The sequence below is a fragment of the Ictidomys tridecemlineatus genome, chromosome 5 (assembly GCF_052094955.1).
Source record: "Ictidomys tridecemlineatus isolate mIctTri1 chromosome 5, mIctTri1.hap1, whole genome shotgun sequence".
Lineage (NCBI taxonomy): Eukaryota > Metazoa > Chordata > Mammalia > Rodentia > Sciuridae > Ictidomys > Ictidomys tridecemlineatus.
The window spans coordinates 158,658,867-158,672,435 of record NC_135481.1 but is presented as its reverse complement, the minus strand read 5'-3'; the positions used below and the strand labels follow the sequence as shown (position 1 = coordinate 158,672,435).

At 41.6% G+C, this 13,569-nt stretch overlaps 1 protein-coding gene across 2 annotated transcripts in view; it reads left to right on the top strand.

Moving 5' to 3' along the window:
- Positions 1–13,569, top strand: part of Dtd1 (D-aminoacyl-tRNA deacylase 1) — a 202,538-nt gene that overhangs the window by 38,222 nt on the left and 150,747 nt on the right. For both annotated transcript variants that reach the window (XM_005320433.5, XM_078051347.1), the window contains exon 4: positions 3,457–3,563. In XM_005320433.5, coding sequence (XP_005320490.3) covers positions 3,457–3,563 — 107 coding nt within the window. The remainder of the gene's footprint in view (positions 1–3,456; positions 3,564–13,569) is intronic.

The window sequence follows — 13,569 nt, the reverse complement described above, 5'->3', positions numbered from 1 at the left end:
TACCTGGTTTCTTATTTGGCTGCTCTTGATGGAGAGCTTAGTCAAGTCTGGGTTTATTCAGCAGCTGTGTCTACGCTGTGTCACACAAGTGTCCTTGTAGGTCCTTTGGGGCCTCATACACTGCAGTATCCCTGCACAAGTTCCTTTGTGTCTCCATTAGAAGACCAGGCAGACTTCAGCCTCCTACAAAGATACCTGAGGCACAATAATTCCAGGCCCAGGCGAACTAGAGATGCCTGAGCAAAGCCTAATGGTCAGAGTAAACCCTGCCTTGAATCTCCATTTATGCAAGAATTATGCTACCTTGATGGTCCTGAATCCAAGATCTCAGAATTTAAGCTCAGTTGGGAACTTTATCTCTTGGTTGAAGGTGTATTTTGGTCCTAGGTGTTTCCCATTCAAATATTTGTTTCTGTTAGTTCTTAGGTTTTGGATTGAGATTGGCTCTTTAGAGACAGGTACCCTTGGTCTCCTGTGATTAGGCATTTTTGGTATTGGGCCACAGGGCCTGTCCCTTCCCCAGTACCTTGACGTTACAGGCCTGAGATATCTGCTGCCCTGTGGTGTATCTCCCTCAAATGGTTGAACCTCTGTGGAGCCAAGCAGAGCACCTCAAGATGAGCAGAACATGTAACAGATTGAGTTGGTATTCTTGGCTATCAAAAATACTCATGTAGCTTTGGGATTTTGAATTGGTGAATATTCATGATATGTGGAAAAGCATGATACACACTGTAATCTCAGTCACACAAAATGGGATGTTGCTTATGTATATGGATGACCTGGAGGGACTCATCTACGTAAGCTGCTTATAACTGGATGACTTTGTTCTTTGCTTTTTTCCTTTTATGCACATAATAACTTAAAAAAAATATTCTAAAAGCCGGTGGGGGGTGAGGGAAGATGAGGAGACCAGAGTATGGGGAGAAGCCACAAAATTCTAGGACCGCAATTCCAGACCCCTCTAGGACTGTGTGGAATGAAATTGGACCATGGTTCTGCTGCCCACCTAGTGGGGTGTTCACATTCTGAGAAACTTAGCTGTCAATGCCTAAAGGGTCTATAATGTTCCCATTTGCTGTCAGATTTGATCTTCCCAGTTGAGTCTCTGAGGAACATATTTTCTAGGGCCTCTGGTCTCTGCTGAAGCCTGCAGAGCCTTTGCCTCTTCCTTCCAGGCCCCTTGGAGCTGGCATCTGCTACTGTGATGGGATCTCTGTCCCAGAGTGGTACACTGGCATTGGCCATATCCTCTGGGAATGCCAAGGAGCACGCCTGTCTCCATAGAAGGAGCTCTGATTGAGGACAGAGTTGTCTCAGAGGCCAGCAGCCCACCAGAGTCACTCCCACATTCTCTGGGTTAATCCTGTGTGTCCAGATCAAGTTCCTGCTGCTGGGTGGTGACCCTAGCATGGCCATGGGCTTATTTTGAGCTCCCCGCCAGTGCCACTCCTTTGCTTGATTTCTTTATGTCCCCGGCCTGTGTAGCCAGTATTGGGGTTTCCAGTAGTAACCCCTTCTTCCCTGTTCAGGTTCAGTGTGTACAGGACACGTTGAAAGTAGAACAGAGATGAAGCCTGTGCCTCCTTGGTAGTGAAGAGCTGCTTTTAAGGGATGTGTTCAGATGGGCTGACTCGAGTCTCCTTGTTCCCTAACAGTCCTCGGAGGTAGGCTGAGCCCCAGGTCATGCCCTTGTTCTGAAGAGAAAATGGGCTTGATTGTAACTGGGCCAAGAAGCAACAGCACACCCCTATAATTTTCCCCATTTTTCCTTCGGTAGCATGCTTGTTTTGCTATAGTTTTTTTTGTGTGGTGTCCCCAGTTGCCCAAATGCCACCAGGGACAGTGGTAGGTATGATGATAATAGTGACTGAGACTTCCTACATGCTCGCTGTAACTGCCCCAGGATGATTGTCCTGCTGTTGTCCTGGAATAAACAAAACCATGGAGAGGAGGTTTGTGGATCTTTTGGAGAGAGGGGAAAGCCAGTCTGGCATTGTCCAAATGGCGTGGACACTAGCCTTTGCAGGTAAGTGGTGAATCCTATAGTGAGGTGTCGGCTTCCAGCTGGGGTGCTGGGGTGCTGGGGTGTGCTCAGACAGCTGTGGCTGGAGACCTGCCTGAGGCTGCTAGGACCCCAGCTGGGAGTCTTCCTGCCTGAAACATGTGGCATAAATGTGCTTGACATGTGATTATCCTGCAGCCCTGGGTGGAACCCTGAGACTTGTATTTAAGAACAACTTGATTATATCATTGAAGGAGCCCAGATGTAGTTTAGTAGCTATGTTTTTGTCTTTTACTTTAAAAAATATATTTATTTTCTCTGGCTAGTGTAATTTTTCTTGGAGACTTTACCCTTTGATCTGGACTGGAAAAAAATGTTACCAGTTTAAGGCCTCTTAAAACATGTCTTTGGATTTATTGTGTGTACAAATGGAAATTCAGATAATAGTTCTGTAGTTAACTGAAGAAAAACAGGAAAAGAAAATAAATTTCTTGCTACTTGAAATGATAAACACCGTGAAGCATTGCCGTATATCCTGGCAACAGAAACTCAAGGTCGGAAATAATTCCTTTCCTCCTGAGTCTGCCTTCAGCCTCCCTGAGGAGTGCAGCGGCTGAAATTTGCCACTAATTGTAGCCATAATTTTAGCATGCAATTAAACACATGATTTCCTTCCCAGCTGATGTCTTTTTAGCTAGTCTGACATGGATAAAACAAAAGCTCTGCTAGTTTGAATGGCCATTTTAATCTGATAGGAGGTCACGAAAAGTCATCAGTATTTGGGCATATTTGGCTCCCTGGAAGGAACTGGAGTAATTTTGCATATAAAAGTGGTGATAGCTTGGGTGCTTCTAGTACAATTTACAGTACTACTTACTTACTGTGGGCCCAAGAAGACCAAGAATTGATGTGCCCACTTTGTTAAGTCACTCTGAGATTAAGGATCACTGGAGAGAGGAAACTAGGTGGGGAAGAAATCAGTGGTGAAAATTGTGGGGTTGTGGTAGGGGCAGAAGCTTGAGAGGTTACTGAGTTTGAGGTTGGGTCTGGTATCTGAGAAACCCCAGGGCATGAGGTCAGCCTGAGTCCAACAGGCTGAGAGCAGAACAGCTGTCCATGGTTGGAGGTGGAGGGGCCTTACTAGATAGGGTGCTAAGATTACCTCCCAAAGTGGTCAGGCCAGTTTGCCCCCTTGCCATGTTACATGCTGTTGCCCCCATTCTTCTCTCCCTTGGTGTTACCAGACCTTTATTTTCTTGCCAAGTCTTTTGGGATGTGGAAGCTTTTGCTGTTTAAACTTGCCTTTCCCTCATTCGGGGGCCAGCCATCTTGTGCTGGGTTGACTGGCTGGTGCTATGGCTCAGGTTTCAGATTGCATTGACATAGATGTGCTCTATAGATAGGGTAGCCTTGGATCTCCAGCTCTAAAACTATTTGAATTGTTCTTTCAGATGGCAAGTTTGGTGCCTATATGCAGGTACACATTCAGAATGATGGGCCTGTGACCATAGAACTGGAATCCCCTGCTCCTGGCGCTGCTATCTCTGACCCAAAACAGGTAAGCCTGAAGTTGGGGGCCCAGGTCAGTCTCCTGGGTACCAGTAACATGTCTTGGCTTTGATTTAGTCTTGGGAACAGTCCTCAGTCTTAAGTTGAAGGAAGTATTTTGTCACTATTTATTTATATATTTCAACCCCATCTCTATTTATTTATTTATTTATGTATGTATGTATGTATGTATATATTTATTTATTTAATTTTTTGGTACTGAGGAATGAGCCCAGGGGTGCTTAACCACTGAGCCACATCCTCACCCCTTTTAATATTTTATTTAAAGACAGGGTCTTGCTGAGTTGCTAAGTGCCTGGCTAAGTTGCTGAGGTTGGCTTTGAACTTGTGATCCTCCTGCATCAGCCTTCTGAGATGCTGGGGTTACAGGTGTGTGCCACTGCACCTGGCTCTCATATTTATTTTAATACCTATCTTCCCAAGAATTCATGTTTGCATTGTTAACTCCTGAGATGTGGTAGGCAGGGACAACACAAAAAATGTCCTTAGTTCTTCCTCTGGGATGTTCCTGGGCTAGGTGCTATGACATCTGCTTGCCACTGGGTGGCAGCAGAGCCACAGCTCTGGCAGATTCACCCATTCAGAATAGTTATATGGAGCAGGTTCTGTGCCAGGAATGGGTGGATGTGCTACCCAAGGTTCTTTGTAAATCCTCATTTTTCTAAAGCAATGTATGACCCACATTTCAGCAAAAGCATAATTAAGATAGAGAAAGGAAATGCGAAATAGTCCTTGCAACCTGTGTGGTTTTGTTGTGTGCAACACATTTTCAAAAGCTTTAATTAATGCACTCATTTGATAGAGACGTGTGGCTCTGGTGGGCAGAGAAGTAGGAACCAAAGGGTTGTTCCTGTTCTTCCTTCTTTGCTTCTCTCCCTTGTGCCTTGCCACGATGTTGTGCAATGATGCTTTCATGTGGGGGAAACATGGTAGAAATTCGTGGCTCTGATTGGTACAAAGACATATTTTTAAGGGGACTAGAACCTTTCTTTTCTGTTACTGACACTTTGTATTGACAAAGAAATGTCTATCAATGACTGGTGGAGTAGTGCTAGACTTCCAAGGTGGTGACTGAGGGTCTTGGAATTATTAATAGCATTTAAAAAATCACAAATGAAAACAATCCACATGAATATGTAAGCTTTTCATTTTGAAATAACTTGAGGCTTGCAGAACAGCTGAAAAAAAACAATTTCACATATTATTTATTTATTTTTTTAGTTGTAGCAGACACAATATCTTTATTCCTTTATTTTATTTATTTTTATGTGGTGCTGAGGATCGAACCCAGTGCCTCACATATGCCATACAGGTGCTCTGCTACTGATCCACAATGCAGCCCAAGTTCCATATATTCTTTACCCAGCTTCCCTTAGTTTTAAAGTCTTTCATAAATGTAGTAGAATGATAGTCATCGAAATTAACATTGATTCATTTGAAATTTATTAGGTTTCTTTTTTAAAAAAATTTTTTATAGTTGTAGATGGACAGTATGCCTTTATTTTACTAATTTATTATTATTATTTTTTTAATGCAATGCTAAGGATCGAACCCAGTGCCTCACACATGCTAGGCAAGTGGTCTGACACTGAACCCAAGCCCCAGTCCTTCACTAGGTTTCTTTAACTATCCTTTTTCTGTTCTAGGATAATGCAAAATTCTATGTGGCAATTAGTTGTCATTTCTCCTTTCCCTTTTCCCATCTGTGACGGTTGCTTGGCCTTTCTTTGTGTTTCAAAACTTTGACACTTTTCAAGAGTGCTGGTCTTTTATTTTGCAGAATGTGTCCCCATTTGGGTTTTCTGTGATTACATTGAGGTGTTGTGCATTTTGGGAGGAATATCAAATAGCACAAAAGTGATCTTGTGTCTTTAGTGCATCATATCAGGAGGCACATGCCGCAAATGAACTACTGCTGAATGTTTGGTCCTGTGATTATGCATGAAGACTCTGAGTCCTAAAATTGACAGTTTGTTTATGGGGGGGAGCAGGGGAGGCTGCTTTGTTCTTGCATAGTACATCTTTTATAGGGCAGTGTGAGGTTAAGTCTTAACTGTGGCATTACATATTGAAAACAACTAACTTGTTTGCTAGTACTAAGAAAACATTTTCCCCAGTAGACAAAATAGGATATGTTCTCATAAAATGCCAGGAAACATACTCCTAAAGTACGTGCAGGTAGTATAGTTGGGCCTTATTTTTCTCCTTAATTGGGGTCATCGTGTCCTGCAAGAATTAACCTAGCGTGAGGAGTTATTGCCATCCTGCCGTGTTCAGCATTCCAGCCTCCTTGGCTTTAGCTAATAAACAGGAACTCTGCATTAAGATTCTTCAGGGCGCATTCTCTGTGACTTCAGGAGATCAGGCCCCAACAGTACATGATGTTGATTTGTTTTATTACAGGTGATGTTAATCTTAATACCTGGTTAAGGTGGAGTCTGTCAGATTTCTCCATCGTACATGAATTTTGACCTTCTCCACCTTGTCTGTACTTTTGCTCATCATGGCAGATAGCTCTTTCTGCTTTTCAGAAAAAGCAGCCATTGGCATTGACCCTGCTTCTCCATCACCTCCTCCCACTATAGTAGTAGAGCTTCCCTTCCTGTGTTGAGGCCAGCCTCTTCCCCTGGCCCAGACTAGTGCAAAATGAAAGTGAGTCCCCTTATACAAAAGTTACTAAGATTTTTAAGATGGTTTTCTTTGTACTACTTGATCCAAGTAGCAACCTGTTTTTTCTTTCCTATTTTTAAAAAGAAATTCCTTTATTTTTTTTTTTTAAATGGGGCTTTATTTTGTTCATTTATTTATATGTGGTGCTGAGAATCGAACCCAGTGTCTCACACATGCCGGGCAAATGCTCTACCACTGAGCCACAACCCCAGCTCTGCAACCTGTTTTTTCTTATCCTTCATATTGATATTCCTTTGGAACTTAGAGAAAAACTCCTTCTTTTAATTAAGGATTATAAAATTTGTGGTATTTTGAGAAATAAGGCAATGTGACTGAAGAAAATAAAAAAAATTCAAGATGGTGATAGCAGAGCATTAAACCGAGGGACTCCTGTGCATATTGGGCCCTGTGTGACAACTGCAAGGGCATGCACCCTATGGAGCCAGACTGGCCTGGACTTGGAGCCTCTCCCATCTACCTTCAGCAGAGTTGCATAAGCCCTCTAACATCTCTCAGACAAATCAATCTGTCTCTCTCACTCATCCATCTTATTCCCATTGGGTTTTTCTTTTTTCCCCCTCTCCAGTACTGGGATGGAACTCAGGGACTTGCATAAGCTAGGAAAGTACTCTACCACTGAACTACATCCCTGGCCCTTTTTATTTTTGAGATAGGGTCTTGCTAAGTTTTCCAGGCTGGTCTTGAACTTGTGATTCTCCTGTCTCAACCTCCTGAATAGCTGAAAATACAGGTATATGTCACCCTGACTGGCTCTAGAAAAATTTTAGTTAGTCAAACATTTTGTTTTTCATTCTAAATATTTTCCTGGAAATGCTAGTTATACATTAAACTTTTGGGATATTCAACTTTCTTTAAATTATTACCCTTATTTTCTTGTTTAGGTTACAGATGCAGTTATCTTTGATAATAAATTTGGAGATGTAATGTACTACATGAGGATTGTAGTCAATACATATTGTACACTGGAAGTTTGTTATGAGAATAGATTTTAGGTATTCTCAAGACTCAGAGAAAAAGGTACCTATGCAAGATTATGAATAAATAATTTAATTAACTATACTTTACTATGTTTACCAAAACATCATGTTTTACACCTGAGATGTATGTATAATAAAAACCCAAATAACTCTAAAAATAGAAAACAAGTCCAAATAGGCATGTCCAAACTTCTAAGATGCTGTGTTGACTTATTAAGTTAAAAAATACTTTTAGGTGCTTCTGAATCCTAAAGTGGGGTCTCTGTTCAAATGCACCAATTGTCCAATTTTAGTTATTTTAATACATTTTCTGACCCGAAATTTGCACAGGTCTCTGTCCTCCAGCTCTCCAGTAGGTGGCAGCAAGCAGGCATAGAAGAGGCCTTGGTGACTGGTGCTGGCCTCTGCTTATGGCCTCTTTTTCTTTTTCTTTTCAATAGAGGGGCTTCCCTTTACAGGAAATAGCTATTTGGCTTGCTTTTGTGTTGATAGGAAGAGAACAGCCAAATTCGTTTTACTGATAGAAACATGTGTTTCTATCAACCAAGCTTTTAATTCTAAGTGTTTTATTTCCCTATTATATTATGAACAGTTCAATTACATTACAGAAAAATGGTTCTTTTGGCAAGTTTCTACATTACAGAAAAATGGTTCTTTTGGCCAGATGTTTTTTAAATATATACTTTTAAAACCGTCTGCACAAATGAACACTATATAGATGTGTGTTTGTATTTGTATGCCTGTATGGATGTGTGTTTGTGTATATAAGCATCAGGTGTCTTTCTGTGATATGATGGTATGCTGGGCACCATAAGAAAGAGGGAAAAAATGCTGCCACCCAGTTCTTGCTTTTGGGAATAGATTTAGGGCAATATAAACTTGAAAGGCCAGTAATGTTGAATGACATATCAATGCAAGACAATTTAGGGAATGTCACAGTGCCATGCAGTTGAGGCTTTTCCTTCAAATGCTTTTTGATGACAATTTAAGATCCTTCCTATCATTTACCAAGGCCCCAGTAACCCGGCATCTGTGGCTGTCCTTCTCTGACATCTTTCACTCCATCTTCTATACCTTCTCTTGCCTCCTCTCCAATGTGAGAACAGGTCAAGCAAGTCTTTTCTTTGTCTGGCTCTTGTCTCAGTTCTAGTGTTTCCCCCTCAGAGGAGGAGATTCTCTGACCCTCTCAATCCCAAGGGTGCTTCCCCAGTCACTGTCATGCTGCCTTGGTAGTTTATTTCACGGACTTCGCACCATCTGTTATCATCTTTCTTCCTTGCTTCTCATTTGTCCACATCACTCCTAAACTTACGCTCCCTACATCTTATTCACTGCCATGCCTTGGGAAGTGTTCCTGGGAGAGTGGTGTTTGATGAGGAATGGTGCCTTGCAGGTTGTGGCTGTGCTGTCTGAGAAAGGTTGGACTTCTGAGAAGGCTGATGCCACTGCTCTTGTGCTGAGCTGGGAAGGTCTCCCAGGGGCCTAGAGATTTTAGCTGACCTTTAGGAGAAAAAGAAGAGAGGATTGTCAGTAATTGTTCTTAAACTTGTACTTCAAACAGGGCAGATTCTTATTTTGAGAGTCTCCGAGCTTTGCCAATGAATGTTGCAGCTATTGTGGTGAAGAATGGGCTGGTAAAGGTGGTTTACCTGCCTTAACCATGTAGTTAAGGCATGGAACTGGCCATGTAGTGTGTGCATGTTTTCCATGACTACATCAGCAGCATGCCTGTTGCATTTATAGGCTGCTGTGTGGGTCCCATGATATGTTCTGACAGTGAGAAAGAGTTGGAAGAAGAGCATTATGTTCTTGCTCTGAAGGACATATTTCCAAAAGGAATGTGTAGAAGTAGTAGCAGAGCTGCCAGACAGAAGCTCTTTTCTGTGTTGCATTTTTGTGAAAGAACACCATTCCAGCAGGAACCTCCTGATTATTACCTAGTGTGTGATTGCTGGTGTGAGTAGGTGGGTAGATACTGGAAGATTTACCAACCTAGTCCATTCCTACTATTAACTTATTCTTGCTCTTGTTTTAATCCTAAGTGGCCTTCCTCTGAACGGGAGCTATTTTCTTGGGCCTCACATGATTGGGGTTGCATCTATGTGAGAGCAAATGGGAGTTTCTCTTAGTGAGGAGGGGTGTTTAGTAATTGGGTAGGCCTAGGGTCTACGTACTTGATCATGTTGCCATTAATTACTTATGTTCTCTGTATATTGAGTGAACTTGAAAGCCTAACTATATAGAAATACTGAAAAGAGCTGAAAAAATGAACTTTCAAATACACATCTTTAAGTTAACTCACATGTTTATTGGCAAATCACTGGGATGAGTTGAGTGAAAAATGGTGCCTTTGATTTTGTGAAGCTTCTAATTTTATGCTTTTCTGAATATCACCACTGCTTTGCCTATAATCTTTTTCTGTATGCTTGTCTTCTCAGCAAGCATCTATCCCTGTGACTGGACCCTGTGTGCAGACTGAGCCATTCATAGGTCCTGTAGGGTCTGAGGGAGATGAGTGGGGCAGAGCAGGGAATGGGGAAAGAGCACCATTCAGTTTCATTTGTTTATAATATGCACTGTGCAGTCCAGGAGATGACACTAAGGACAGACAAGGACACAGGTGGTTTCTGTGGGAAATCCCCATTGCAGGTGCCCAGATGTGCTCTCCATGGCTGCTTGAGGGATAGATTTAATGAAGTGTGCTAAGTACAAGGAAAAATTATGTTAATGCCAGTCTCCTCATAGACATTTGTTTAAATGTACGTATGTATTTCGTTTTTTACTCTTTTTTAATACTCAAACTGTAGATTCTAGTTCCCTGATTTTGGTTTATGTTATTTATGTTGCCTAAACCAGGCCCTAGTAGTTGGCTTGCCATTGAACTGTGTTTGCAAGTCTGGTTGCCAAAATAGTACTCAGATTCTGTCATTTACTCCAGTCATATGGGTTCATTTTGTCAGATTAATTCATCAAATAAAAGTGGGGGACATAGTGGTAGAGCACTTGCCTAGTGTGTGCAAGGACCTGGGCTTAATCTCCAGTACTATAAAACACAACAAAGCAAAAGTTGACTAAGACTCTTGGCTTGTTTTTACTAAAGTGTTACTAAAACAAAAAAAAAAAAAAAGGGGGGAACCTATTAGTTACTTCTTCATTATAAGTTTTGTTGTTTAGTCTTGGTTGTGGTGTCAAAGTGGATATGCTGATTTCGGGGACACCTGGCCAGACCTCTTACCTGTATGGAATCACACCTGCTTTCTGATCCATTCCATCTGAATGTCTGCTTTCCTGTGAGTTATGAAATCAGCACAGTACTCCTGGGAGGGATGGGCATAGAGGGTAAGTGCACTTCTGGCCTCCCTCAGCCCTGTCCACTGCCACTGATAATCAGAATCTGTACCCATGCCTTGTCAGTGCTTGGGGGAAGGCCTGCCCCATGCATTAATATCTGACTGGTAGAAAAGGCAGGAACCTAGCAGACATTTGCAAGCAGGCTGGCTTCTTCTTAGTTGGACACTGCCCAGGAATTGTTTTTTTTTTTTTTTGAACCTTTTAATTTGTTTCCATATAGACAGGTATCCTGTTAGTCCACTGTAGACTTAAAAAGAAACCTTTCCAGAGTGGGCACGCGCATGCGCGTATATCTATCTGCTTGAGGACCCACAGATTGAGCAATCAACTGACTTTCATCTTACCTTCTTATAATCTATAGCATATATTAATGAAATTGCAAAAATTTACAAGTTCCTATGGGAACTTGGCTGATCCATTTGAAACTATGATGTGCTTTTCTTCTGCCAGAACATTTCTAAATTCACCAGAACTAAACAGATGTTTCAGCACATTAATGGGTACAAGTCACTTAATGTTTAATTAGGCACCTAAAGTTTAAGGACTTTATTTGTGTGTGTATGTATATGTATGTATGTATATATATATATATATATTTGTATGTTTTGGGCAGATTCTTATTTTAATTTTTAAATTTCATTTGTGGATGGTTTTTAAAAAAGTCAAACTCCTTCCTTTACTGATTTGACTTGCCAAAGATTAACAGCATCCTTTTTATTCCCAAGGGAGGGAGGTAAAGTTTATCCTTCCTTGGGATTTTTACATTGAGCACAGCAATAATTTAATTACAGACACTCAAGATTTTAATTAGGAATTCTTAGCTTTTTAGGTAATTTGTCAGGAGCTTCATAGTCTTTAAGTAATTATAGAAAAATGTTGCTATTTAGTGGTGTTTTGTAGAAAACCTCATTCAAATATCTGCATCAGTAATGGAGAGAGAAAAATGGTCTGGAAGTTATAGAAATTTAAAAAATGCAGTTTTTGCTATAATTATTTTAAAGTTCTGCCCAATAGATAAAACACTTTGACTATGCAGAGGTGTTTGCCAAAATTCTAGGATTTGGCTGCAGTCTAATGACTGAAAAGGCATTTATCTTTTTAAGTTTAGTTATATCTTTTAAGAGGACGTTAGGATGGGCAAGTGGGGTGCTAATTGGATCAAGTGGGCTTTTAGGGTTTCAGGAAATGCCTTGAGCTCATTGTGTGTGTGTGTGAGAGAGAGATCGAGTGGCGGGCAGGGGTGGTGAGGAGAGAAAGAGAGAGAGAGAGAGAGAGAGAGAGAGAGAGAGAGAGAGAGAGAGAGAGAGAGAGTGCACGCGCGCGCGAACCTTTTTCTGTCATGTTTGCCAATACCCCCCACCCCAAGTGCAGATGCTGGTGAACTGGGGGCTGCTGTAGGCTGGGATTACATATTACTCCCTCTCCATCAAAGTCACTAGGAGCTGTAGTAGTATTCATCAAGGGGTGGATTGAGACCCCTAGCATTCAACCACCCTGGTGCTTGTTAACATGTGGACTCCTGGGCCCACCCAGGTTTTCTGAACCAGAGTTGCAGGCATATCTGGATGTGGAGTGCAGAAGAGTAATAGATTTATGTTTGTAACCAGGTCTCTGTGTGCTCTGTTAAACACAGTGAATTTTGAGAACTGCTGGATCAGAGGACATCTGATGTTGCCGTTTTTATCTATTCTAGGCATTAGTTTCTTCTGGACCACCCTCCCCTCCCCATTGCCATATGTCTAAAAATACTTTGCAACCTGTGCTTCTGCAGCTGCCAGGAAACAAGATGGCTGGGCTTCATTACTTAGGTCACATGTGAAACTATTCTCATTTATCAGTGCCCCTCCAGATCTCCTAACTGCTCCCCTCCCTAATACATGCAATGATGAAAATGTCCCCAGAGCATGGTGCATTCTCGACACAATTACAGATGTGTCAGGAAAAAGCCGATAGAACAGCAGCAGTTCAATACATTAGTGAATGATGTCTGACCACTCTGCTGAGTGACATTGAAGCATGTGCCAATGGAATAACTTGTTTCTTACGAGCCCAACATATGGATTTCTCAATGGCCAAGCTAATTGTAGTGGTGGAGCCTCTTAAGACTTTTAGTTGAAAAGTAACTTATAGTTCTCTTCGCTTTTGGCGTACTGGGCATGGAATGCCTCACTCATGCTGATGTATTAATCAGATGACAATAAAAACCCAAGGATGATCAGTGTCTTAGCATGGAGATTGCAATTTAATAAAATGTATGAACATTGAGGCTCCCATAAGCAGTTGTCTGATAATTTACTTTTGAACCCATATTGGACATTGTTAAAGGTTCATTTTGTGTGGTGTGTTATTACCTATAAAGTTCATGGCAAAAACTTTCTACAGTGAATTGTAGACTAGTTTCCTGAAGATTATTTATTATTTTTTGAATAAGCATCATGATTTTTTTCTCCTTGGAGTTTCTGTTCATCCACCTGAAATGAGCTCCTTCCCTGTCTCTCTCTGTTGACATCTTCCCTGTCTTTTAACAGCATTTCATTCACAGCGCCTACTTACTCAGTGTCCATCCAGGTGTAACCTCCTAGCCTTTGAGTCTCCACTGCAGGGCTGTGTCACAGATGCCCTAGAGGTAGGGCTCTTGAATAAAAGCCCATGATATCCATCAGATAGTTTAGTTGTTTATTCATGTACTATCCATCCACCCCATGTCCAATAGGCTGTCTACTCATCCCTCTGTCCACTCAGTTACCCACCACCTATGCATCCTTCATCCAACAGATACTATTGGGTGCTTGCTCAGTGCTGGTCTAGCACTGAACCAAAGACATGCCCTCATGGAGCTTATGTACTAATTGGGAAACATACAAAAACAAGTATCATGCAAAATTGTGATAATATTAAGAAATAAAACAGGACTAGATGTACAGAATGGTGTTGGGGTAGAGGCTACTTCAGGTACATGCACTGGGGAAGGGAGCC